Raw genomic sequence first — 25,801 nt, 5'->3', positions numbered from 1 at the left:
AGCAGCAAATTGCTTCAGGAGTTGAGGCAGGAGGGAGCTTGCTGTCTTGGCCTTCTTTGTGCTTCTCTGAGCTATGAGGCTGAGAAGATCTTCAAGTGGATTTTTAGCAAATTTAGCTCATCTACAAAAGATGAAGTTAAACTGCTCTACTTATGTGCCACCTACAAAGCACTGGAGACTGTAGGAGAGAAGAAAGCCTTTTCGTCTGTGATGCAGGTAGGAGCAGCGGGGAGGAGGGAGTGATGCTGTGTTGAGAAGAGAACTGCCCTTCGCGCAGTGTCCTTGAGGAGCGTGTGAAGAAAGCAGACTTAGACTAGAGGTCATCTGCGGATAGTGAATATAATGTAAATAAATGCCTTCCTTCTGACTTGAGTAAAGGATGAACATTAAAGATAGATCTTACTTATTTTTTAACAAAAGATTTTAAATACCAGATGTTTTCTTGTGTGGGAAGATCTGTACACTGTGGAAGCTGTCCTTTGAAGTTAGCTGTGCAGTGGTACAGTGCTTTGCAGGTTGCAAGTGGGAACTCCACGGGGAGACTGCATAGGAGGGAGTTTCACGACTCTCTGAGGGACACAAAAAGTAGACCTCACAACTCTGTCTTACCCTTTTAGAGTTTGGTAATATGTCCAGAATTCTTAATCCTTACTCTAAGTTATGTAAAACAACTATAAGTGAATACCAGCTCTGTTTAGTTTTATATCATCTTTAGGTATGTGAATCTATTAGATTATTCCTTACTTTTAAGTAAAATTTTAAGTACATCTCTCTTCAGCTGTTGTTTTTAAAAATTGGGATATTGATGTGTCTGGAATTTCTGATCTCTTTTTTAATGATTCATGAAATGTTTTATTTTGGGTAAGTAGGTTCCCCCTCTCCCCTTCTTTTTCTAAGCAGATAAAAGGAAGTTTTGCCTCTTTAAAAATGTGCTTCTCCTAGGGTTATAGAGGTTATGAGAAAAATTTTGTGGAAATGTGAGAAAATATAGCTAAATAACGTGATCAAATTTACTTACTGTGTATACCATCTTTATATTTGGAACATTTCTCCTATTTAAAAAATTTCAAATTCACAGGAAAACAGATGGGATATTACAATAAATACCCATATACTTTTCACCTAGATTATTACTTATTAAAATTGTTATTTCTGGTCGGCGCCACAGCTCAATAGGCTAGTCCTCTGCCTGCGGTGCCAGCACACCAGGTTCTAGTCCCGGTCGGGGCGCCGGATTCTGTCCTGGTTGCCTCTCTTCCAGTCCAGCTCTCTGCTGTGGCCTGGGAGTGCAGTGGAGGATGGCCCAAGTGCTTGGGCCCTGCACTCCATGGGAGACCAGGAGAAGCACCTGGCTCCTGCCTTCGGATCAGCACGGTGCGCTGGCAGCAGCATGCTGGCTGCAGCGGCCATTGGAGAATGAACCAACGGCAATGGAAGACCTTTCTTTCTGTCTCTCTTTCTCACTGTCCACTCTGCCTGTCCAAAAAAAAAATGTTATTTCTATGCACAGGTACACACACATATACTTTATTGTTGAACCATTTTGAAGATGAATTACACATTATAACAGTTAACCCAATAATATATTTTTTTAAAGATTTATTTATTTGAAAGGCCGAGTTATAGAAAGGCAGAGGCAGAGCAAGAGAAAGGTCTTCCATCTACTGGTTCACTCCCCAGATAGGTGCAATGGCCCAAGCTGCACCATTCTGAACTCGGGATCTTCCTCCGGGTCTCCCACATGGGTGCAGGGGTCCAAGGACTTGGGCCATCTTCTGCAGGCCACAGCAGAGAGCTGGATTGGAAATGGAGCAGCCAGGACTTGAACCAGCACCCATATGAGATACTGGCAACCTAGACAATGGCTTTACCTGTTTTGCCATAGCGCCAGCCCCATCCCCATAATATTTCAATATGTATATCCTAAGGCTATCCTTTATAACAACAGTAATTATTATCAGAATAAGCACATTAATTTTATTGAATATATATTCAGATCTTTGCAGTTGTTCCTAAGGCATCTGTTACAGCTTTGTGTTTCTTGTGACCCAGGATCCCATCAAGATTCAGGCATTGTCTTTGTGGTGTGCTATTTTTTTTGAAAGGCAGAGTGAATGAGAGGAAGACAGAGAGAGAGAGAGAACGAGAACCTGCATGTTCATATGTTGCGCCATGCTAATCCCAATTGAAGCAAATTTGATCTAAAGGATATTCATGAAAAATTTGCTCTTTATTTTGAATTGAAAGTAGTTGTGATATGTTAAGAAAACACTTGGTCTAGAACATCTTTTTATGCTTGAGAAATACCTTTAATCATAGTTGGTGTTAAAGGGAGTACTTAGAAATAATGTAAACAACTTAGGACTAATGTTAACTCATGTTAGAGCAAACGGTATTTGTTTTTAGCGTAACACCTTAAAGGAATGATATGTTAGTAAAAAATTTTTGAACTGAATCTATAGAAGTTTTCTTCAATATCATAATTAGCTTTAGATAGAGTCACTAGTAAGTAGTGAACCCAATTTTCTTGTTTTCTGTATTTATTGAATGTTCATAGTTTATAACTTTTATTTTCAAGCTCGTAATGACCAGCCTGCAGTCCATTCTTGAAAATGTGGATACACCAGAATTACTTTGCAAATGTGTTAAATGCATTCTTTTGGTGGCTCGATGTTACCCTCATATTTTCAGCACTAACTTTAGGGTGAGTTCCCCACTTCTTTTTTCAGACAATGGGGTAAGGATATGATTGTGTGAGGAAGTGGAAAATCAGAAAAACAATACTTCTGCTATTTTGAATGTAATCAATATTTTTGTAAAATACCACCTTTTTTTCTTCTTACATTAATACCTTAAAATATTTATTTAGCTTTTAAAAAGCATTATATGGTCTTAAAATTTGATTTATTTCTTTGAAAAGCAGAGAGATATCTCCCACCTGCACATTCACTCCCCAAGTCCCTGCAACAGCCAGGACTGGGCCAGGCCCAAGCAAAGAGCCTGGAGCCAGGAACTCCATCCAGTTCTTTTAAGTGGGTGGCAGAAACCCAAGTATTGGACCATCACCTGCTGCCTCCTAGGGTCTGCATTAGTGGCAAGTTGTATAGGAAGCTGAGGTGGCAGTCCATCTCCGGCACTCTGATATGGGATGTCGGTGTCCCAAGTGGTAGCTTAACCTGCTGAGCCAGAATATCTTCCCACCTTAAGATATTTAAAAGAAAATATTTCATCAGTGTCATAAATGCAGATCCTTTATTCTTATACACCTCCCCTCTTCCTATAATGTCAAATACATAGAATATAGACTCTTTTTAGAATCTTCTACTGTGAAATGGTCCATAGGTGGAATATCAATAAGACCTTAACATGACTGACACCCTCTTTCTCTGTTTCCATTAAGGATACGGTTGATATATTGGTCGGATGGCACATAGATCATACCCAGAAACCTTCGCTCACACAGCAGGTATCTGGTAAGTCTTTTCAGCATATGGCATACTATGGGAAGGAGTGCTGAGCCCCTGAAGATGAGCTGTTAGTACTGTATCTATAATAATCCAAGAAAGCTAATTACTTCAAGGAAACTTTGTGTAATTAGTAGTAGATTGGGAGAATAAGTGTGGATTGTGACTTTTTCCTTTTTTTTATAATTATTAAAAGATTAACTTAGAGAATTGGTATAAACCATAGTTTTTCTTTTTTTGACTTTTAAGTGAATGAATAGCACAGCACATTTGCTGTATTTCCACTTGTTTTAGGTGTTATAGTAAAGTTTTTTTTTTTTTTTTTTAAATATTTATTTATTTGAAAGATGGAGTTACAGAGAGGCAGAGAGAGAGAGAAAGAAAAATCTTCCATCTGCTGGTTCACTCCACAGATGGGCACAATGGCTGGAGCTAGGCTGATTTGAAGCCAGGAGCCACGAGCATCTTCCAGGTTTCCCATTTGGATGTGCAGGGGCCCAAGGCCTTGGGCCATCTTCTACTGTTTTCCCAGGCCATAGCAGGGAGCTGGATCGGAAGTGGAGCAGCCGGGATTCAAACCAGTGCCCGTATGGGATGCTGGTACTACAGGCAGTGGCTTTACCTGCTACACCACAGCACTAGTCCCTATAGTACAGTTCTGAAAGTAGGATATGCTGGTGAGAGCAGTTCGTCTCATTACCACTGGGAAAATGACTGTACACCTTTGATATAGTTCTGGATTAGAAAGCCAGGCTGGGCTGGTGCCACGGCTCACTAGGCTAATCCTCCGCCTGCAGTGCCGGCACCCCGGGTTCTAGTCCCGGTCAAGGCACCGGATTCTGTCCCGGTTGTTCCTCTTTCAGTCCAGCTCTCTGCTGTGGCCCTGGAGTGCAGTGGAGGATGGCCCACGTCCTTGGGCCCTGCACCCGCATAGGAGACCAGGGGAAGCACCTGGCTCCTGGCATCAGATCAGCACAGTGCACCGGCCGTAGTGGCCATTGGGGGGTGAACCAACGGAAAAAGGAAGACCTTCCTCTCTCTCTCCCTCTCTCACTCTCACTGTCTACTCTGCCTGTCAAAACAAAACAAAACAAAACAAAAAAAACAAACAAAAAACAGGCTTGTGGTGGATTGTGGCATTTTAGTCTTAAGTCATTATATGTAGTGACAGTAAGGATTGTCAACTATGAATTATGAGAATCTGGGACTTCAAGTTTCAATAGAATGTTCATTTCTTTTTTTCTCTAAAGATTTGTTTGTTTTTATTTATTTGAAAGTCAGTTACATAGAGAGAGGAGAGACAGAGAGGTCTTCCATCCACTGGTTTACTCCCCAATTGACTGCAATAGCTAGAGCTGCACCGATCCGAAGCCAGGAGCTTCCTCCGAATCTCCCATGCGGATATAGGGGCCCAAGGACTTTGGCCATCTTCTACTGCTTTCCTAGGCCATAACAGAGAGCTGGATTGGAAGTGGAGCTGCTGGGACTGGATCTGGCACCCATACAGGATGCTGACACTGTAGGCGATGGCTTTACCCACTATCCACAGCACCAGCCCCTAGAACGTTCATTTCAGCAACATAAAAAAGGCATTGGTTATTCAATTAAGCATATTTATGCTGGCAGGCACATTTTAAGGGCCAACAACTTGAAAATTAGAAACCTTAAAACAAGGCTCTCAGATTCTTTAAATTTGGATTTATTTATGTTTAACTTGAAAATTATTTTTCTCTCAAAATTTCCTCTGATTCCTAGGGTGGTTGCAGAGTTTGGAGCCATTTTGGGTGGCTGATCTGGCATTTTCCACCACTCTTCTTGGTCAGTTTCTAGAAGACATGGAGGCATATGCTGAGGTGCGTGTATTAAAAGCTGTTATTTCTTTTTTAATCTTTTCATTAAAGAATGATTTGCTTTTTATTTATTTGAAAGGCTTAGTTAAGAGATCGATCTTCCATTCGCTGATTCACTCCCCAAATGGCCACAATGGCTAGGACTGGGCCAAGATGAAGCTAGGAACCTGTGCTTCTTCTGCACCATGTGGGTGCAGGGGACCAAAGACTTGAGCCATCCTCCACTGCCCTCCCAAGATGCATTAGTAGGGCTTTAGATCGAAAGCGGAATAGCTGTGTCTTGAACAGGCTCTGTATGGCATGCTGGTGCCGCAAGCTGAGCTTTAATATGCTGTGCCACAATCCTAGCCCCATGAAAGCTGTCATTTCTTTAAATCTCAGTTAAGGAGAAAATCCTAAACAGTGCTAGATGTATTTTAAAATAATTTACACTATCTGACATTTAAGCAGAAATTATAAGACCATCGCATTATTTCATTTTTTGTTTTTTCAAATGTTTGTAGGTTACTAGCAGTTACCAAGAAGAGAAAGGAAAATTGCGGACTTAATATTTTGCAAAATGAAATACTCAGTAGCTGATATTTTTCTGAAGGCATTTTCTATGATTCATCCATATCTTTTGTTACCAAAAGAGTCTTAAAAATAGGAGAAATTGGGGTTGTGTTTTAAAGTGCACATTTTCTCCTGACATGTATATGGGACCCTGAATGATGCATGGAGGACCCACCTTGGCTGTAGCCACCTGGGCAGTTGTGTGAGAGTAGTGTGGCAGCTTCAGGGGGCCACGGAAGCCCCTTTTATTGGTGGTTGGCTTTCCTCTCTGCACCCCACTGTTATGGCTTAGCTCTATGCCATCTCCTGTTGGAATTTCGCCATGTTTCTCTGTATTCATGTGTACTGTGACTCTTGTTTGGTGTTCAAGGCTCCCATAAAAATTTAGCTTCATCTTTTCTTTATGTTTTTGCTACTTTTAACTGTACCTCTCAGTTTGCTGTCTTCCAGAGGAGAACATAGCACTCTTACTGTACACTGTTTCTCCATCCCTACTCCCAGCATGTCTTTGTAAAGCTGATATGCTTCTCAGAAACCATCTATTTTAGTTTGCTGAGACTCTTCCCTTTGGTATCCATAAGATCTATTTTTCTTGTGTTACCTTGCCACTTAGTTATATTTAGATAATTATTCATTCTAGTATCCCATTTTTTGGCTAGTATTTTCTTTTGAGTATATTTTATTTCCTCAACTAGATTATTAAACAGACCTTAAAATTTTTTGGGAAAGATGGAGTTAGTTCATTCTTCCGTCCGCTGGTTCACTCCTCATGTGTCTGCAACAGTCAGTGCTAGTCCAGGCCAAAGCCAGGAACCGGAGTTTCATCCGTGTCTCCCACGTGGGTGGCAGGGGCCCAAACACTCAGGCCATCTTCCACTGCTTTTTCCCAGGCTATTAGCAGGGAGCTGGATCAGAAGTGGAGCAGCCAGGACATAAACCGGCACTCGTATGGGATGCTGGCATTGCAAGCAGAGGTTTCACTTGCCATGCCACAGTGCCGGCCCTGAGGTCTTAAAATTTTATAAATCCCCTCGCACTTTGCCCTTCCAGTGTGTAGTGTTGGTATGGAGCACTGTTGGTATGGAGTACTTATTATTGAGTTGAGTGGCTCAAAGAATACCCACAGTGAGATTTTAGCAGAAGCCAGTTGAGGAATGGTAAGTTTATGGCTCTGTTTGTACCCATTTGTGACCATTTTATATGTATGAAAATTTAGTCTTCCCCAGCTCCTGATTTTCTTTATTCTGATGGGGTTAATACTGGCTTACTTAAATAATAGAGGTAAAACTCCTTTTATATCATTAGAGTCATCTGTTTCCTTTTCTCATAGGTTGAATCCTGTTAATTTGTTAAAATCTATTATGAAGTTAATTGACTTAAAAATTAGGATCTTTAAAATTTAATCATTTTCAGATATTAATTTATTTTATTTGAGAGGAGAGACTGAGAGAGCCTCCCATCTATCTACTGGTTCGCTTGCAGAGTGCCTGGGAGCCAGGGACCCAACTGTTTGAGCCAGTTGTCCCCCAGAATGTGGAAAGTTTGAACTGGTTGTCTCCCAGAGCATGCATTAGAAGGAATCTGTAATTGGGTGTGGAGCTGGGATCGGAACCCAGGCACTCTGAGACTGAATGTGAGTGAACCAAGCAGTATCTTAGTTGTGGTACCAAACACCTGCCCCTGGATCTAAATTATTTTTTAATTAACACATAGTAATTGTACATATTTATAGTGATATTATATGTGTACAGTACGTAATGATCAAATGGGTGGTTAGCATTTCTGTCTTATCATTTCTTTGTTTGGAACCTTTCAGCTCCTTTCTTCTGGTTCTTCCTTCTCAAATATAGGTTATTGTCTGTTTTTTCTTTTTAAAAAGCAATGTACTATTTAAATAAGAATGCTGTGAATTCACATCTAGGACCTCAGCCATGTGGCCTCTGGTGAATCTGTGGATGAAGATGTTCCTCCTCCATCAGTGTCATTACCAAAGCTGGCAGCTCTTCTCCGGGTATTTAGTACTGTGGTGAGGAGCATTGGGGAACGCTTCAGCCCAATACGGGGTCCTCCAATTACTGAGGCATATGTAACAGATGTAAGTGTCTTTGGGTATTTCAGATGTGGTTCAAGAATAGAGTTGTTTTTGTGTTTTAAATGGTTCTCTTTATGAATTATATTATTAATCTTTCATTTGTTTAGCATGTGTATATTTGCATCTGGCTACCTGAATAGCCAGAAAAACAGGGAATCTTACTCCATATTCTTCCCATTCCATCTCACAACCCCAGGAAGAAAAGGCCACTACAGTTTGAAATGTCTATGAACTTTTCTGTCAGGAGATTCTGTTTAGGTCCATTTAGTCCTAATTTTTAATATTTACATTTTAAAAATTTCATATATATATCTTTTGAAAAATTTATTTTTTAGAAAAAGGCAGAGGTAGAGAGAAAAAGGTCTTCCTTCTGCTGGTTCACTCCCCAGATGGCCACAATGGCCAGAGCTGGGCCTCTCTGAAGCCAGGAGCTTCTTCCAGGTCTCCTACGTGGGTGCAGGGGCCCAAGGATTTGGGCCATCTTCCACTGCTTTCCCAGGCCATAGCAGAGAGCTGGATTCGAAGTGGAGCAGCCAGGACTTGAACAAGTGCCCATATGGGATGCTGGCACTGCAGGCAGCAGCTTTACTTGCTATGCCACAGTGCCAGCCCCACAATTTCCTTTTTTTTTTTTTTTTTTTTTTTTTTTGACAGGCAGAGTAAGACAGAAACAGAGAGAAAGATATTCCTTTTTTCCGTTGGTTCACCCCCCAAATGGCTGCTACGGCTGGCGCACTGCGCCGATCCAAAGCCAGGGGCAGGTGCTTCCTCCTGGTCTCCCATGTGGGTGCAGGGCCCAAGGCCTTGGGCCATCCTCCACTGCCTTCCCGGGCCACAGCAGAGAGCTGGACTGGAAGAGGAGCAACCAGGACAGAATCTGGCACCCCAACCAGGACTAGAATCCCTGTGTGCCGGCACCGCAGGTGGAGGATTAGCCTAGTGAGCTGCGGCACCGCCACAATTTCATATTTTTAAAAATAAATTTGCTCCATTTAGTTTTTCAACATTAAGAATAACACATTCAGTAAGCTCCCCAAAAAATAATTTTCCCTTTGGCAGGATGAATCTCATATCTTTACAAGATTTCATAGTGTGACATCAAGGAATACAAAGACATATGTGTTTAACACACAGCTTAGTCTGAGGTGAGTTGTAAGAGACAGCTAAATTGCCCTATACTCCAGCAGCCCCAAACATTCATGGCACTGTAATACAGTCCACTGCGTGGTTCTGTGTGATGTATGTTAGGTGTGAACTTCAGGCATTGCACTGAGCTTGCATAAGAAGGGAGAAGCATGGGTGATACAGCCATAAAAGATCTAATCTAAATGATTAAATTTACCATTAGGATGTAGCTTGGGCTATTAGGATAACTCACTTTTGTTGAACACATTGCTAAATAAAATAGGATATTAATTAATATAACTCAAATGTATTTGAACAGAAATGTCAGAATTTAAAACCAGCTTGTTGATATTTTAAACCTGGTTAAAATGGTTTAATATCTTTGTATCATTTTTGCTATTTAAAGAGTAGTTGTCTAAAGATTGTTGGAGTTGAAACAAAGGCAGCTAACCTAGATCTAAAACAAAGGGAGGGGAACATAATCACTTTTCAGAATAGTTACAAATTGAATTTATTCTTTCATGATGCTATTTTAGACCTTTCCAAATGATTTTAAGAAAACCAACATACAGGGTAAAAATAATGAAGTGGTTGTTGAATAATACAGAAATACTTTTCAGCAGTTTTTTTCTCCTTTTTCTTAAGTTACTTTTTACCAGAAATTTGGTACATAAATATTGACCATTATAAATCACTGGGATTTTTTTTAATGTGGGAAATAATGAGAATTTTCTTTTATGAGATTATAAATCGATAAGCCTAAGACTACTTAAGTTTTCAAAAGAGATCATCAGGACATGAACATCAGTAAGCTTCAATGATTAGAAATTTTTAGTTTGAAGAATGATTACCAGAAGCCCAAGAGTTAGAATATAATAAGTGTTGGCAGATTATTTCCATGGTTAATACTGTTACTGTTACTGTTTCAAGTTCTCATGTATTTGAGCCAGTTAGTGACTTTGGGGAGAAAGGAAGTGAATAGAAGGGAAATAGTGGATGGGAAATTCCGTTTCCTGTCACATAGTTCTGAGGAATTTTTTGCCATGATCATTCTGCATATTGTACTAGAGATAATATTCAGCTCCTGAGCACTACAATATTAAGACTGCTGACAAGGCAGTCAGTTTTCAGTTGAAACTGCATTAAATAGAAAATATTATCTTGTTCTGTGGAAGCATGTGAATTTTTTTAAAAAGCTGCTTGTTTTCCCCATTTGCAGGTTCTGTACAGAGTAATGAGATGTGTGACGGCTGCAAACCAAGTGTTTTTTTCTGAGGCTGTGTTGACAGCTGCTAATGAGTGTGTTGGTGTTTTGCTCGGCAGCTTGGATCCTAGCATGACTATACATTGTGACATGGTCATTACATATGGATTAGACCAGCTGGAGAACTGCCAGACTTGTGGTACCGATTATGTCATCTCGGTCTTGAATTTACTCACATTGGTATGTAATTGTTCTTTTTTATTGCTTTCTAATATGTTGATTTATCCAGGCCATTACATTTGAAATATGTGGAAGAAAGAAGGGCTTGGCTTTGTTTTGGGGGAGGGGGAGTACATTAATCAGTCTTCTTCGTGTAATCTAATATGCTTTTTTTTCTGGTATCTGTTTGCTTTTAGAGTTTGATAGTGTAGCTTAACATCATGTTTCATCCCAGACTGTCCAGCTCCTGATCCTATTTGAGATGGTGTTGTTTAACCATTTTGGAAGGCCCTGTTATATTTTGTTTCCCATGCAAAACTTCTCTTATTCCTTTAATTTCTTAACCATAAGTATTCCCTCTTCCCCTTTTATTATGGACATTATGAAGAACATAAGGAAAAGAAGAGTGTAATGAACCTCTGCATCCTTAACCCTGAGCTGCTCTAATGAGAAGCGCATGTCCATCTGGTCCGTCTGCACTGCAGACGCTGCCTCCACCTTGCCCCTCCACCTCCAGCTGGGCTATTTTAAAGCAAATTCTAGATGACGTTCTGCTGAGCATTTCTGCCAACATTACACCTCTTTTGCCAGTGTAATAAAACGCCCATGTTTAAGTGTAAAATACATGTATCCTCTTGAGTTGTCTAAACATATTAATGTCACAGTGCTAAGGTCTTAGGATATAGGTTAGATATGATTTTTCTAAAGTAATGGATTTTATTTATTTATTTATTTATTTTAAAAGACTTACTAATTTATTTGAGAGGCAGAACTACAAACAGAGAGAGGTCTTCCATCTGATGGTTTACTTCCAAAATGGCTGCAACAGCCAAAGCTGGGGTAATCCGAAGCCAGGAGCCAGGAGCTTCTTTCTGCCACGTGGGTGCAGGGGCTCAAGCACTTGGGCCATTTTCCACTGCTTTCCCAGGCCTTCAGCAAGGAGCTGGATAGGAAGTGGAGCAGCTAGGACATGAACCGGTGCCCCTATAGGGTGCTGGCTGTGCAGGCAGAGGCTTAACCTACTATGCCATAGTGCCAGCCCAGTAGACTTTATTTTTTAGAGCAGTTTCTCAGTTTGCAGAAAGTCAAGGTCACATGTCTGCTTCCATCCTCCAGCAGTCTCCCTTATTGTTGACATCTACATTTGTTAACAGCTGATGAACACAGGTTGACACATTATTATTATTATTATTAAGTTTACTGCTTACTTTACAGTTCACTCACTGTTGTACATTCTGTGGGGTTCGACAACTGTGTAATCAAGTGTTTCTGCTATTACAGTGCCATAGAGGATACCTTCAGTGCCCTTTTTAAAAATGATTTGTGTTCTCTGTACTTACCTCACTCTCAATTCTTTGGCAACTCCTGATCGTTGTTGTGTTCATAGTTTTTCTTTTCTAAAATCTGATAGTTGTAGTTATGTTGTATTTAGCTTTTTTAGATTGGCGTCTTCCACTTAGCAACATGCATTTAAGGTCTCATGTTTTGCGGAGACTTGATAAACTGATTTTTTTTCTTTTAGGTTGTGGAACAAATAAATACAAAACTGCCATCATCATTTGTGGAAAAACTCTTTATACCATCATCTAAACTATTACTTTTGCGTTATCATAAAGAAAAAGAGGTAAGTGACATACTGACACATTTGTAATGACTTTTTGTTGTTGTTGTTGTTACTACAACTGGTCTTCACTTCCTTCAGCCTTAACCTTTCTTTTTTCTTTTAAGATTTATTTATTTACTTGAAAGAGTTACACAGAGAGAGTAGGAGAGAGAGAGAGAGAGAGAGGTCTTCCATCTGTTGATTTACTCCCCAGTTGGCTGCAATGGCCGGAGCTTTGCCGATCCGAAGCCATGAGCCAGGAGCCTTCTCTGGGTCTCCCATGTGGGTACAGGAGCCCAAGGACTTGAGCCATCTTCTACTGCTTTCCCAGGCCATAGAGAGAGCTGGATTGGAAGTAGAGCATGTAAAATAAATACTAAAAAAATTTTGTAAGGGTCAAATGAGCAATTTTTTTTTAAGTTAAACAGAACTGCTATGTATGTTGTAAATAAAAATTATTAGCTTATCAACTAAATCCAAATAAAATTATAAAGTTTCTAAATGAATCTAAGAAAACCATTCTTAAACTTTTGTTTACACATTTTTTCTAAGATTTATTTATTTATTTGAAAAGTAGAGTTGTAGAGAGGGAGGGGAGAGAGGAAGAGAGTGAGATCTTCCACCTTCTGGTTCATCACCCCAATGGCCATAGTGGTCAAGGCTGGCCCAGCCTGAAGGCAGGAGCCTGGAACTCCATCTGTGTCTCTTAACATGGGTGGCAGGGGTCCAGGTACTTGGGCCATCTTTTGCTTCTTTCCTAGGCAATTAGTAGGGAGCTGGATTGGAAATGGAGCAGCTGGGATTCAAATCAGTGCTTATATGGGATGCCAGTGTTGCAGGTGGCAGCTTGACCTCCTGTGCCACAATGCTGGTCCCAGCTTTCTAGATTTCTCTTGTTTAAGATTTAAATCATTCATCTGAAAGTCAGAGTTAAACAAAGAGAGAGGGAGGAGGCAGAGATCTTTCATCCACTGATTCACCCCCCAAATGGCCTCAACTTTTGAAACTGGGCTCATCCGAAGCCAGGGGCCAGGACTTCTTCTGGATCTCTCATGTGGGTTGCAAGGGCTCAAGCACTTGATATCTTCTGCTGCTGTCCCAGGCTACTAGCAAGGAGCTGGATTGGAAGTAGAGCAGCTGAGTCTAGAACTGGCACCCATATAGGAGCTGGCATCACAGGCAGAGGCTTAACCTGCTATCCTACAAAGCTGGCCCCCCCTTTCTAGATGTTAAAAAAGCTGGCTCTAGGGGCTGGTGCTAAGGCTTGGTGGGTAAGGCCACTGCCGGTAGTGCCGGCATCCTATATGGGCGCTGGTTCGAGTAACAGCTGCTCAATTTGGATCCATCTCTCTGCTATGGCTGGGAAAGCAGTAGAAGGTAGCCCAGATCCTTGGGCCCTAGCACCCATGTGGGAAACCTGGAAGAAGCTCCTTGCTGCTGGCTTCTGATTGGCCTAGGTCCGGCTGTTGCAGCCATCTGGGGAGTGAACCAGCAGATGTTAGACCTCTCTCTTTTTCTCTCTTCCTCTGCTTCTCTGTAACTCTGCCTTTCAAATAAATAAATAAACCTTAAAACAAACAAACAAACATACAAAAACCCTGCCTCTCCTATGTTTGCTTCCCAAAGATATTTTTCTCCTCCCAAAAATTAAGATCTTGGCTGACATTGTGGCGCAGCGGGTTAACGCCCTGGCATGAAGTGCCGGCATCCCTTATGGGTTCCAGTTCTACTCCTGGCTGCTCCTCTTCTGATCCAGCTCTCTGCTATGGCTTGGGAAAGCAGTAGACGATGGCCCAAGTGCTTGGGCCCCTGCACCCGCATGGGAGACCCAGAAGAAGCTCTTGGCTCCTGGCTTTGGATTGGCACAGCTCCGGCCCTTGCGGCCATTTGGGGAGTGAACCAGCGGATGGAAGACCACTCTCTCTGTCTATCTCTCTCTGTAACTCTTTCTTTCAAATAAATAAATAAAATAAATCTTTTTAAAAAATTAAGATCTTAGGGGCTGGCATTGTGGTATAGTGGGTAATCTGCCACCTTTAATGCTGATATCCCATATGGGCACTGGTTTGTGTTCGGCTGCTCCACTGCTGATGTAGCTCCCTGCTAATGGCCTGGGAAAAGCATTTGAAAGTGGCCCAACTACTTTTGCCCATGCCACCCATGTGTGAGACCCCGATGAAACTCCTGGTCTTGGCTTGGCTCTGCCCTGACAGTTGGGGCACTTGGCTAGTGAACCAGTGGATGGAAAATTTCTCTCTCTCTCTCCCTCCCTCAGTGTAGCTCAGACTTTCAAATAAAAAAATAAATCTTAAAAAGAAAAATTAGGACCTTGGATGTTTTGGACAGTTAATGCATCAATTCTTTCTTAACAAAAGATTCATTTGTTTGAAAGGCAGAGTTAGAAGGAGAGAAAGACACACATCATCCATCTGCTGGTTCACTTCCCAAACGGAGTAATACTGAGCTGGGCCAGGCTGAAGCCAAGAGTCTGGAACTCCACTTGGATCTCCCATGTGGTTGGTAGAAGCCCATACTTGTGGAATCTTTCACTGCTTCCCCAAGTGCATTAGCAGGGAGCTGGACCAGCAATGGATTAGCTGGGATTCTAACTGGTGCCTGTTTGAGAGGGCAGTGTCACAGACATGGTTTAACACGTTGTGCTACAGCACCAGTTCCGAATTTATCAATCTGAAATTGAGTTGCTTCACCAGCACAATGTAGATAGTGGTTTGTTTCCTGTATAATTGTGGTTTTATCTTCCATTTGGTTGTAACTGTATTCTGAATTTTCTTTTTTAGGTTGTTGCTGTAGCCCATGCTGTATATCAAGCAGTGCTCAGCTTGAAGAATATTCCTGTTTTGGAGACTGCCTATAAATTAATTTTGGGAGAAATGACTTGTGCACTGAACAACCTGCTACATAGTTTACAACTTCCTGATGCCTGCTCTGAAATAAAACATGAAGCTTTTAAGAATCATGTATTCAATGTAGACAATGCAAAATTTGTGGTTATATTTGACCTTAGTGCCCTGACCACAATTGGAAATGCCAAAAACTCGCTAATTGGGGTGAGCCATTTTTTATTGCATTTTTTTTAAAGATTTTATTTATTTATTCTAAAGTCAGAAAGTTAGAGTTACATAGAGAGAGGAGAGGCAGAGAGAAGTCTTCCATCCAATGGTTCACTCCCCAGATGTCTGCAATGGCCAGAGCTGCGCCAGTCTGAAGCCAGGAGCCAAGAGCCTCTTCTGGATCTCCCACGTGGGTGCAGGGGCCCAAGAACTTGGGCCATCCTCTACTGCTTTCCTAGGCCACAGCAGAGAGCTGGATGGGAAGTGGAGCAGCTGGGTCTCGAACCGGCGCCTGTATGGGATGTTGGTGTTTCAGGCCAGGGCATTAACCTGCTGTGCCACAATGCCGGCCCCTATTGCATGTTTGTGTATTTCATTTACTGTCATATCAGTATTACTGTGTGACCAATGGAGTTTTTATAACAAGTGTGGAAAAATATTGCCAGGATTATTTTATTGCCATTATATTCCACGTTTTCCTTTTGTTTGACAACCTTTGATAATGGTTTTTAAATTTTTTTTTAAATTCTCCAGGAAGCATCTGTCAGGAATTTCTTCTGTTTAGTATTCTTACTGAAAAGTAGTACATTTTCCACTGTTAAACTTTGTAAGGTTCTTATACTGTTTCTTCTTTACTTGGCACCTCTTTTTCTTTCTTCTCCTTTTTCTTTTTTTTTTTTTTTTTTTTTTTTTTTAAATATTTATTTGAGAGGTAGAGTTACAGGCAGAGAGAGGGAGAGACAGACAGAAAGGTCTTCTGTCCATTGGTTCACTCCCCAGATGGCCACAATGGCCAGAGTTGGGCTGATCTGAAGCTAGGAGTCAGGAGCTTCTTTGGGCCTTCCATGTGGATGCACAAGCCAAGCACTGGGGCCATCTTCCACTGCTTTCTCAGGCCATTGGCAGAGAGTTGGATGGGAAGTGGAGTAGCCAGGACGAACTGGCGCCAGTATGGCATGCTGGCGCCACAGCTGGAGGCTTAGCCTGCTACACTACAGTCCCAGCCCTGTTATGTTTTCTTTCCACTGAAGTTAGTACTTACAGGTGGTCTTGTATTTTGACTGCCTACTTTTGTGTAAGAGTATTCATACAGTCTTTCTTTTATGAAAAGAACAAAAGATTTTTTGTGTGTGTGAAATTTGAAGTGCCTGCTTTTGATTTATCATGATTGTGCTCTGTATATTGCTTCCATATTGGACCTTGGAGGACTGGAAAAAATTTTTAATAGAAAGTATCTAAGAGAGGAGGGAAAAAGTCAACATTTGATGTTTTTATTTGCATGCTGTCTGTGGTGCTTGACCATTGCCTGTACTGTGCTCCTTTCTTCGATTACAGTTTGAAAGCTGAAGTAAAGTCTTCCCTTCTTACACTAAAATTTGCTTTTTGGTGAATTCACCTTGTATAAAGATGTAAGGAATTTTATATGCTGCACTCTGGAATTAGGGAGAGGACAGGTAGGACAGTGAAGTGGAATTGAATGTAATGCTGAAAAGGGAAGGGTGGACAGGGTTGGGCTGGCAGGATGTGCTGCCTTTTTCTTGTTCCTCACTGGACAGGATACCCTGCCATTTGCAGTAGTTGGAGAAATCAGGAAGTGCAGTCTACTATACCAGTATAGATACAAAAGATCTTTGTTGAGACCAAGAAATAGCAAACTATAGCAAAATAGTGGCCCAGAACCCAGATAGAGGGGGTGTAGTTGGTTGGTTGGTTTATTTGTTTAAATAGCTATATTGAGATATATTTTCACACACTGTACAATACACATTTCAAGTACACAGGTCGGTGTTTCTTATTATACTCACAGAATTGTGTGATCGTCACCACCCTGTCACCTGAGTTTGTACAGAAAGTGTTATTGGAACGCAGTCACTCTTGTTCCTGTGTTTTGTGTGTGGCTGTTTCTTATTGTAGTGCCAGAGTGGAAGGCTTGCCTTACTACACCAGAGGTGCTTACATATCTCACAAGCTTGAGATGATTACTGTCTTGTCTTTAGAGAAAGTGTTTGCCAAAGACCCCAAGTTTAGTGTTACATTGTTTTCAAAATTGAAAATATAATTTTAATTTTAAAAAAAGTACACTTACCTTGGAGGATAAACTTTTATACACTTGTGCATATGTTGGCCCAGCCATAAATTAAATTTTGTTTTGTGCGTTGTTAGATGTGGGCGCTCTCTCCAACTGTCTTTGCACTTCTGAGTAAGAATCTGATGATTGTGCATGGCGACCTGGCTGTTCACTTCCCGGCCATCCAGTATGCAGTGCTCTACACCTTGTACTCGCATTGTACCAGGTACTGTATTTACAAATCCTTCTGAAGGGGCAGAGAAGCCAAAACGTTCTATTTTTTCAAGAGGAAGGAGGAGAAGCAAGAGCCCTTTACAGCATTAGATTTTTGAAAATGTGAGTTGCTTTGACTTTGGACTTGCTTTCTTTGATTGAAGATCAAAGGATTGCCTGAACTTTGTCTTTCAGGCACGATCACTTTATATCTAGTAGTCTGAGTTCTTCATCCCCTTCCTTGTTTGATGGAGCTGTGATTAGTACTGTGACTACAGCTACAAAGAAGCATTTCTCCATTATATTAAACCTTCTGGGAGTCTTGCTTAAGAAGGATAACCTTAACCAGGATACAAGGTAACTCAGTAATACTTTTATTACATGTTCCTCACTATTGATTTTCCTTCCCTTCCCTTCCCTTCCTTCCTTCCTTCCTTCCCGCTTTCCCGCTTTCCCTCTCGCTTTCCCTCTCTCTTTCCCTCTCTCTTTCTTTCTTTTTTGCCAGGCAGTGTTGGACAGTGAAAGAGAGACTGAGAGAAAGGTCCTCCCTCTGTTGGTTCACTCCCCTAATGGCCGTTGTGGCTGGTGCTGCGCCGATCTGAAGCCAGGAGCCGGGTACTTTCTCCTGGTCTCCCATGCGGGTACAGGTCCCAAGCACTTGGGCCATCCTCCTCTGCTCTCCCGGGCCATAGCTGAGAGCTGGACTGGAAGAGGAGTAACTGGGACTAGTACCTGGCACCCCAGCCGGGACTAGAACCCACAGTGTTGGCACCGCAGGCAGAGGATTAGCCAAGTGAGCCATGGTACCAGCCTTACCTTTTTTTTTTTTAAATATTATTTCTTTGAAAGGCTGAGTTAGAGAGAGAGAAAGAAAGAGGTCTTTTATCCACTGGTTCGCTTCCCAAATGGCTGTAACTGTTGGGACTGGGCCAGACCAAAGCCATGAGCCGTGAGCTGCTTCCAGGTCTCCCATGTGGATGCAGGGGCCCAAACACTTGGGCTGACCTTCACTGCTTTCCCAGGCACATGGGAGCTAGATCAGAAATGGAGCAGCCGGGACTTGAACTGGCTCCCATATGGGATGCTGGCGCTGCAGATGGTGTCTTAACCCACTGCGCCACAGCCCCTGATTTTCCTTTCTAATTGAAGAATAAGGAATGTGGATTAGAGGTGGGATAGAGCAGTTTCTTCACTGTAAATACTGGTTGGTTGGTGTTATTTATTGTAGGTATTCTTTGTCAAGAAAGTTAAATACAAAATCCATATACCTCTCCATTTGATGTTTTATAAAACTTTATATTCAGATTTTAAAATATTCTCTTATAATTTATGCTGCTTCAGGGATTTTTTTGAAAGATATGTAGCTATTTTGTGTAGTTTAATTTCTGCTTCTTATTGTTTGATGTTGACAAAACCAAAAGAAAAGCAATGTAAGAGCAACTGTAAAACATTTTAAGTGTAAAATCAACTATTTTGTGTTTCAGGAAACTGTTAATGACTTGGGCTTTGGAAGTGGCTGTTCTAATGAAGAAGTCTGAAACATATGCTCCTTTATTCTCTCTTCCATCTTTTCATAAGTTTTGCAAAGGCCTTTTAGCCAACAGTAAGACTCTTATTTATTTATTTATTTATTTATTGAAAAGCGCAGACACGAAAACAGAGCTCCCAACCATTTTTTCTGCTTCCCAAATGGCTCACGATAGCATGGGGCTGGGCCTGGTCAAAGACAGGAGCCAGAACTTAATCTAGGTCTCTCACGTGGGTGGCAGGGACCCACTTGCACCGGCACTTGCTGCTTTACAAGATCTGCTTTAGTAGGCAGCTGGAATCATAATGGATCTGATACGGGATGTGGGAGTTGGATCTGCATGTTAACTGCCATTACTAATGCTTTCCCCTCTCTGATTTTTAAATTTTGATTATCAACTTTGGCTATGGGAGAAGATAGTCTCTTGAGCCCTTGTACTGACTGAAGGTGTATAATTCCCATTTTTAAGGACAGATACAGAGTCTTGATTTCTTTTCATTGTTAATATTTAAAAAATGAGTTAAGTGTTATATTTTAAAGCTGATGTCAGTGTTTACACATTCGATATCCTTTTACATTTCCCCTTAGAAAAAGTTCGTTCAAAGACTAGCCATTTACTTTAGGTGGGTTTTGTTGAATGTATCATTTCTCCAAATGTTACTGCCGGTGAGGTCTCCAGGCAAGAACAGTACTGAATGTATAGTAGGTGCTCAGCATTGGGTCAGTGATTGGTTTCAGAAAATTGACAAACTGACAGCTAATTTCTTTTGGCAAACTGAAAGTAAATGTCTCTTCCTTTGCCAGCTCTTGTTGAGGATGTGAACGTCTGTCTGCAAGCATGCAGCAGTCTGCATGCTCTGTCCTCGTCCTTGCCGGATGATCTTTTACAGAGGTAGGCACTAAAGACCGTCATCTTTTGACTCTAGACCTATTGGTGTGGAAATGTTGCCACATTGGCTTTGTTTTCATTTTCTCCTAGATGTGTTGATGTTTGCCGGGTCCAGCTAGTCCATAGTGGGACCCGTATTCGACAGGCGTTTGGGAAACTGTTGAAGTCAATTCCTTTAGACGTTGTTCTGAGGTATGACGTTTGTTTTGGTGCTTTATTTTGCTGCCTAGTAGTCATCTACTTTAGGGAAAGACAGATGGCCTGGTTGAGTGCATTTATGTCGTGTCTTGTGTGGTACTTTTTCTCAGTGATTGAACAGATGCCAGAAGATCAAATTCTGCAGATGTAGAAGAAAATAACAGATTTTTATGTTTAATGAGCTTTATAAGTTCACATAATTTAGTCCACAATAATTCATATATACCAAAATGTGTTTGTTAGTTATAGTTCAGATACTTGGTAACTAAATTACAGTCTCTTAATGTTTTTGATTAAGTTGGTTTGGGAACTTTACCTAAAATTAAGAAGTTGTCATAACAACTCTATATTCCTTTGAAGTCTGAGTTTTATATTTCTTTATAATTCAGTTAAGGAAATAACCTATTTGTAGTAATTGCTACTATTTTAACTAAAAACTATTGCATAACAGTGACTTTATTTTCTGTCTACAGCAATAACAATCACACAGAAATTCAAGAAATTTCTTTAGCATTGAGAAGTCACATGAGTAAAGCACCAAGTAATACATTCCACCCACAAGATTTCTCAGACGTTATTAGTTTTATTTTGTATGGGAATTCCCATAGAACAGGGTAAGACTTTTGGTTTTTGTTTTACTTATTTATTTATTTTACTATTTCACCTAGTAAAAGTAACTGTCTTGAGCTTACTTCAAGTTTTGAGAGAAAATTTGTGTCCAGGGTGATAGAGCAGAAAATAACATTCTTACCAAATGAGTTATTTTAGTCTCCATCAATAAGAAAATTGTTTTCAAGCAGCTGTGGTTGATGATTAAGTAGTGTGATGCTGTCGGTCCTCTTGGGGTGGCCTGACTGGGGCTGTGGACACTCTGGATTTAATGCTTAGTTGCAGTGTCGTGCGTTTTGTCCAGCAGATTGTCACAAGCCAATTACCCTAGTGACTGAGCCACATCATGCTCCCTCCTGTAAAAGACCTCAAAAATGAGAGGTGGAGATATACTGCTTCCCAATTTTGTAGGTTTTTGCCTTTTATAGTAGGAAAAATGATAGTTTCCTTTACTCCTCCTTTCCCCTTGTGTTTTTTTTTTCTTTTTGATTATTAAATGAAGTTATTATCTGTTAAATATGAAACTGCTTTCCCCAGGAAGGACAATTGGTTAGAAAGATTGTTCTATAGCTGCCAGAGATTGGATAAGCGTGACCAGTCCACAATCCCCCGCAATCTCCTGAAGACAGATGCCGTCCTTTGGCAGTGGGCTATTTGGGAAGCAGCACAATTCACTGTCCTTTCTAAGCTGAGAACTCCACTGGGCAGAGCTCAAGACACCTTCCAAACAATTGAAGGTAACCAACTTATTCTGCTTTTTCAAATAACCTTCATAGCCTTACTAATTCAGAAATAATGCATTTCTTATGGTTGTGAAAACAAATTTAAAAGAGTTTATGTTTTTTTCTTTAATACTTTGTCATTAATTTTAAAGTATGTTAGAATAAGCTCCACTCCCCTCCTTTTTTTTTTTTTTTTTTTTTTTTTTAATAAGATTTATTTTATTTATTTGAAGCAGAGAGAAAGATCTTCCATCCACTGGTTCACTTCCCAAATGGCTGCAGTGGCCTGGGCTGGGCCTGACTGAAGCCAGGATCCAGCTTTTTCTGGGTCTCCCATGTGGGTGCAGGGGCCTAAGCACTTGGACCATCTTCTGCTGCTTTCCCAGGCCCATTAGAGGGAACTGGATTGGGAGTGGAGCAGCCGGGACTCGACCTGCTGCCCATATGGGATGCTGGCATGACAGGGGGTGGCTTTCCCTGCTCTGCCACAATGCTAGCCCCATTAGCTTTCATTGATTTGCAACCTGGTCATCTGTTTTTATTAAAAAAAGTAGATGATTTGTGTGGAAGAGACACTTTGTCATTTTAGGATTTGTTTTTCAGGAATAGATAGAAAGGATATTTGATAAATAGAAACTTGTGAAATTCACATTTATCCATAGAGCCTTTATTTTTAATTTAAAATGTCTTTACTTTCAGGTATAATTAGAAGTCTTGCAGCTCACACATTAAACCCCGATCAAGATGTTAGTCAGTGGACAACTGCAGACAGTGATGAAGGCCATGGTAGTAACCAACTTAGACTTGTTCTTCTTCTGCAGTATCTGGAAAATCTGGAGAAATTAATGTATAATGCATACGAGGGATGTGCTAATGCATTAACATCGCCTCCCAAGGTTGGTTTCTGTGGAAGGGTGTTGATGAAACCTGGCAGTATGTGCAGACCTGAAGTCACGGTAGACTTGTGTATTTGGTATAGAAACCAAACGTATATGAATGTTTGAGACATCCGTCTGTAATTTAACCCAGTCCTGAGTTTTCCTTTCCCTTTCTCTTCTCTAAAGGTCATTAGGACTTTTTTCTACACCAATCGCCAAACTTGTCAAGACTGGCTAACTCGGATCCGACTCTCCATCATGAGGGTTGGGTTGTTGGCAGGCCAGCCTGCAGTGACAGTAAGGCATGGCTTTGACTTGCTTACAGAAATGAAGACAAATAGTCTGTCTCAGGTAAAATGGTGTGTTTGGAATTTAGTTAGATCTGTTCATCAGAAAAATTTGCATTTAATTCCTTAGATTTGATTTGTGGATAAGATAAGTTAAAACCAGTTGATTTATAAAACTATTGATCTGATATTTTGGAAAAGCAGTAGTTATCAAAGACACGTATTTATGGCTTCTGTGTGTGTTATGGGAATATATATCTCAATTTGTATAAGAAGTTCTTGCCTTTGCAGAGAGAAAATTTAAGTGAGAGCAGAATTTATTTTAAAAGTGAGAAAGTGAGTGTACATTCATACCAGAGTGTGGGCAACCCTACATGGAGAGATACCCATCATGAGTGGGCCAGAGAGCTGCCTATCAGGAGACAGCATGGAAGGAGGCCAGAGAGAGACTAAGGCCAGAAGTCGAAAAGCAAAAGGGACATTCCCCTGTGTAATAGTCCTCTTTATAGGGCAGGGGCTGGTACCTGGATTGAATATAGAAATGAAGTGGAGTCTGGGTGGGATTTAGTGTGGGTGAGGCTTTCTGGGAGTTTCGTGGCACCTTGGTGTGGGGCCTAATTTCCTCGTGGCCATAACGGCATTTCCTCCCTCCTGGTCCTGGAAAGACACAGATGCATTATGGGAAAGCAGGTGTACTGGATTGACATATAAGAATTGAGTTACAATGCAGGATTATGCAGAAATTATGAGAAAACCTTCCATTTCACCTATTCCTACCTGATCTTGCCTAGTTCTCCCATATCACACAAAACATTAAAAAATACACATTTCTTATGCTTGAGGGTTGGAACACTAAAGATAAGCCTGAGAAATTTGTCTATTGGAAAAATAATTTTTATAATTTGAGAAAGTGCTTGAGTAATTTCTGGCTTGTAATGTGGGTTCACAATAAGTAAATGCTATCAAAAAAACCACAGTAAATAATATTTAAAAACATGAACTTAATTTGTTAATTCATGTTTGTTTCATCTTTTAAGAATTCCACATTAAATAATTTGGAAATAACAGTTTGACTTTAAATTGGCTTAGATTGTGATCAGTAGATGTAAATTTGTGAGGATTTGAGTTTTCCTGACAATTCCGTGATTATTTTCCTGAATGCGTTTTCAGGGGAATGATTTGGAAGTGACTATAATGATGGTGGTAGAAGCGCTGTGTGAACTTCATTGTCCTGAAGCCATACAAGGAATTGCTGTGTGGTCATCTTCTGTTGTTGGAAAAAATCTTCTCTGGATTAACTCAGTGGCTCAACAGGCTGAAGGCAGGTGAGTTGGAAGGAAAGAGATGAGTGACATGACTGCTTGATGTTTGTTTTATTTATTTTATTTGAAAGGCAGATAGAAATAGAGGAGATATTTTCCAACTGCTGATTCATAACCCAAATTCCCGCAATATCGAGGGCTGAGCGAGGCCCTACACAGGCACCTGGAACTCAGTGCAAGTCTGCAAAGTGGGTGGCAGGGAAACAAGTTCTTGAGCCGTCACATGTTGTCTCCCAGAGTGTGCAGTAGCAGGAAACTGGAACCGAAAGCAGAGTGGAACTTGAACCCAGACACTCTGAATTGGGGTGTGGGAGTCCTAAGCAGTTTCAGCAGTATCAGTCCCAGCCATCCCCACACGTCTGCCATTGAATTTGTTTTCATTAATTGTGAAGAAGAGATCTGATTTGCCCCCGCTTCCTCCTCACTCCTTGCAGAGTAATTAACTCATTGTCTTATCTGTTTATTGTGTAAGCCATGCTCTCACTGTTAGATTTTGAAAATGCATTGTGTGCTTTTAAAATGAGACTGCTTCAATTTATGTTTCAGGTTTGAAAAGGCCTCAGTGGAGTACCAGGAGCACCTGTGTGCCATGACAGGTGTTGATTGTTCCATCTCCAGCTTCGACAAGTCTGTTCTCACTCTGGCCAATGCTGGGCGCAACAGTGCCAGTCCCAAGCATTCTCTGAACGGTAAGCGTTCAGTATTTAAATCAAACAGCAGAAGTTGAAGTCACTTATTTTGTGCTGATGATCCTACTGTATGGTTAGGTTTCTGAAATGTTTGATTGCTTTCGTGCTCTCTTCTTATTTTATTCAATACTTTTCACTCAGGTGAATCAAGAAAAACTGTGCTGTCCAAGCCAACTGACTCTTCCCCTGAGGTTATAAATTATCTAGGAAATAAAGCCTGTGAGTGTTACATTTCAATTGCTGATTGGGCTGCGGTACAGGAATGGCAGAATGCTATCCACGACTTGAAAAAGAGTACCAGTAGCACTTCCCTCAACCTAAAAGCTGATTTCAACTACATAAAGTAAGAATTTCTTTTTTCGATTATAAATTATGATGCTTAATCCATCAAGTGTCCCAGACACTTGACTGGGAAGATAAAGGTCTTTGGACTTTGTGTGCTATCCTTGGCTTTTAATAATGGTTAATGGATCATTTCTTCATAGAGCACATATATGTGCCAGGTATTACAATATAGCAATAAATTAAACAGACATGAATTCTAACGCTTTAAAACAGAAGTTGATGAAAACAGAATAAAGCACATTGATAAAAGGATTAATTGGACCTCATCTTTTCTAAGCTTTACGGAAAACCATGAAACTTAAAGCTGCCTTTCTAGAAAGGGGAAGACACCCAAACCAACCACAAGGTCAGAGAATACCCATCAGGTTGCTGTTTGGACACGGACTTGAGGGAGAGATGTGTTACGGTCTGACTTAGTGGTTCACTCTGCTATGGGGTGAAGAGACTGAAGGTGGAGAACAGAGTGGAAGCATGTTGACTGTTATTTTGTGGGGCATTGGTAGAGGCTAGGAGGAAAGGTATACACAGAAAACGATAAGACATGCTTCAGATGTGTGTGAAACTTATAGATGAGATTATTGAGTAAGCAGTTTGTAACTAAGGAGAGATTTTGAAAATGTCAGTATAGGGGGCTGGCGCTGTGACTTCGAAGATAAAGCCTCTGCCTGCGGTGCTGGCATCCCATATGGACACCAGTTTGAGCCCTGGCTGCTTCACTTCCCATCCGGCTCCCTGCTAATGCGCTTGGGAAAGCAATGGAAGATGGCCCAAGTGCTTGGACTACTGTACCCATGTGGAAGACCTAGCTGAAGCTCCTGGCTTCCACCTAGCGTAGCCCTGGCCATTTGTGTGTGTGTGTGTGTGTGTGTGTGT

At 41.0% G+C, this 25,801-nt stretch overlaps 1 protein-coding gene across 3 annotated transcripts in view; it reads left to right on the top strand.

Annotated features, from left to right (window-relative positions):
• The window catches only part of SMG1 (SMG1 nonsense mediated mRNA decay associated PI3K related kinase), a 112,897-nt gene that overhangs the window by 38,219 nt on the left and 48,877 nt on the right, over nt 1-25,801 (top strand). For 2 of the 3 annotated variants that reach the window (XM_051847482.3, XM_051847483.3), the window contains 20 exons: nt 3-216; nt 2,579-2,704; nt 3,401-3,473; nt 5,220-5,317; nt 7,788-7,961; nt 10,303-10,527; nt 12,029-12,130; nt 14,908-15,177; nt 17,344-17,474; nt 17,657-17,818; nt 18,946-19,064; nt 19,794-19,881; nt 19,969-20,070; nt 20,550-20,690; nt 21,223-21,422; nt 22,107-22,303; nt 22,472-22,636; nt 23,743-23,897; nt 24,441-24,583; nt 24,725-24,926. In XM_051847482.3, coding sequence (XP_051703442.3) covers nt 3-216; nt 2,579-2,704; nt 3,401-3,473; nt 5,220-5,317; nt 7,788-7,961; nt 10,303-10,527; nt 12,029-12,130; nt 14,908-15,177; nt 17,344-17,474; nt 17,657-17,818; nt 18,946-19,064; nt 19,794-19,881; nt 19,969-20,070; nt 20,550-20,690; nt 21,223-21,422; nt 22,107-22,303; nt 22,472-22,636; nt 23,743-23,897; nt 24,441-24,583; nt 24,725-24,926 — 3,087 coding nt within the window. Of the gene's footprint in view, nt 1-2; nt 217-2,578; nt 2,705-3,400; nt 3,474-5,219; nt 5,318-7,787; nt 7,962-10,302; nt 10,528-12,028; nt 12,131-14,907; nt 15,178-17,343; nt 17,475-17,656; nt 17,819-18,945; nt 19,065-19,793; nt 19,882-19,968; nt 20,071-20,549; nt 20,691-21,222; nt 21,423-22,106; nt 22,304-22,471; nt 22,637-23,742; nt 23,898-24,440; nt 24,584-24,724; nt 24,927-25,801 lie in introns of those variants that run through there. The other variant, XM_051847484.3, reaches the window with a different exon arrangement.

Source organism: Oryctolagus cuniculus, chromosome 19, assembly GCF_051225735.1.
Source record: "Oryctolagus cuniculus isolate XC-2025 breed Fujian yellow rabbit chromosome 19, ASM5122573v1, whole genome shotgun sequence".
NCBI lineage: Eukaryota > Metazoa > Chordata > Mammalia > Lagomorpha > Leporidae > Oryctolagus > Oryctolagus cuniculus.
This window is presented reverse-complemented; position numbering and strand designations above follow the sequence as displayed.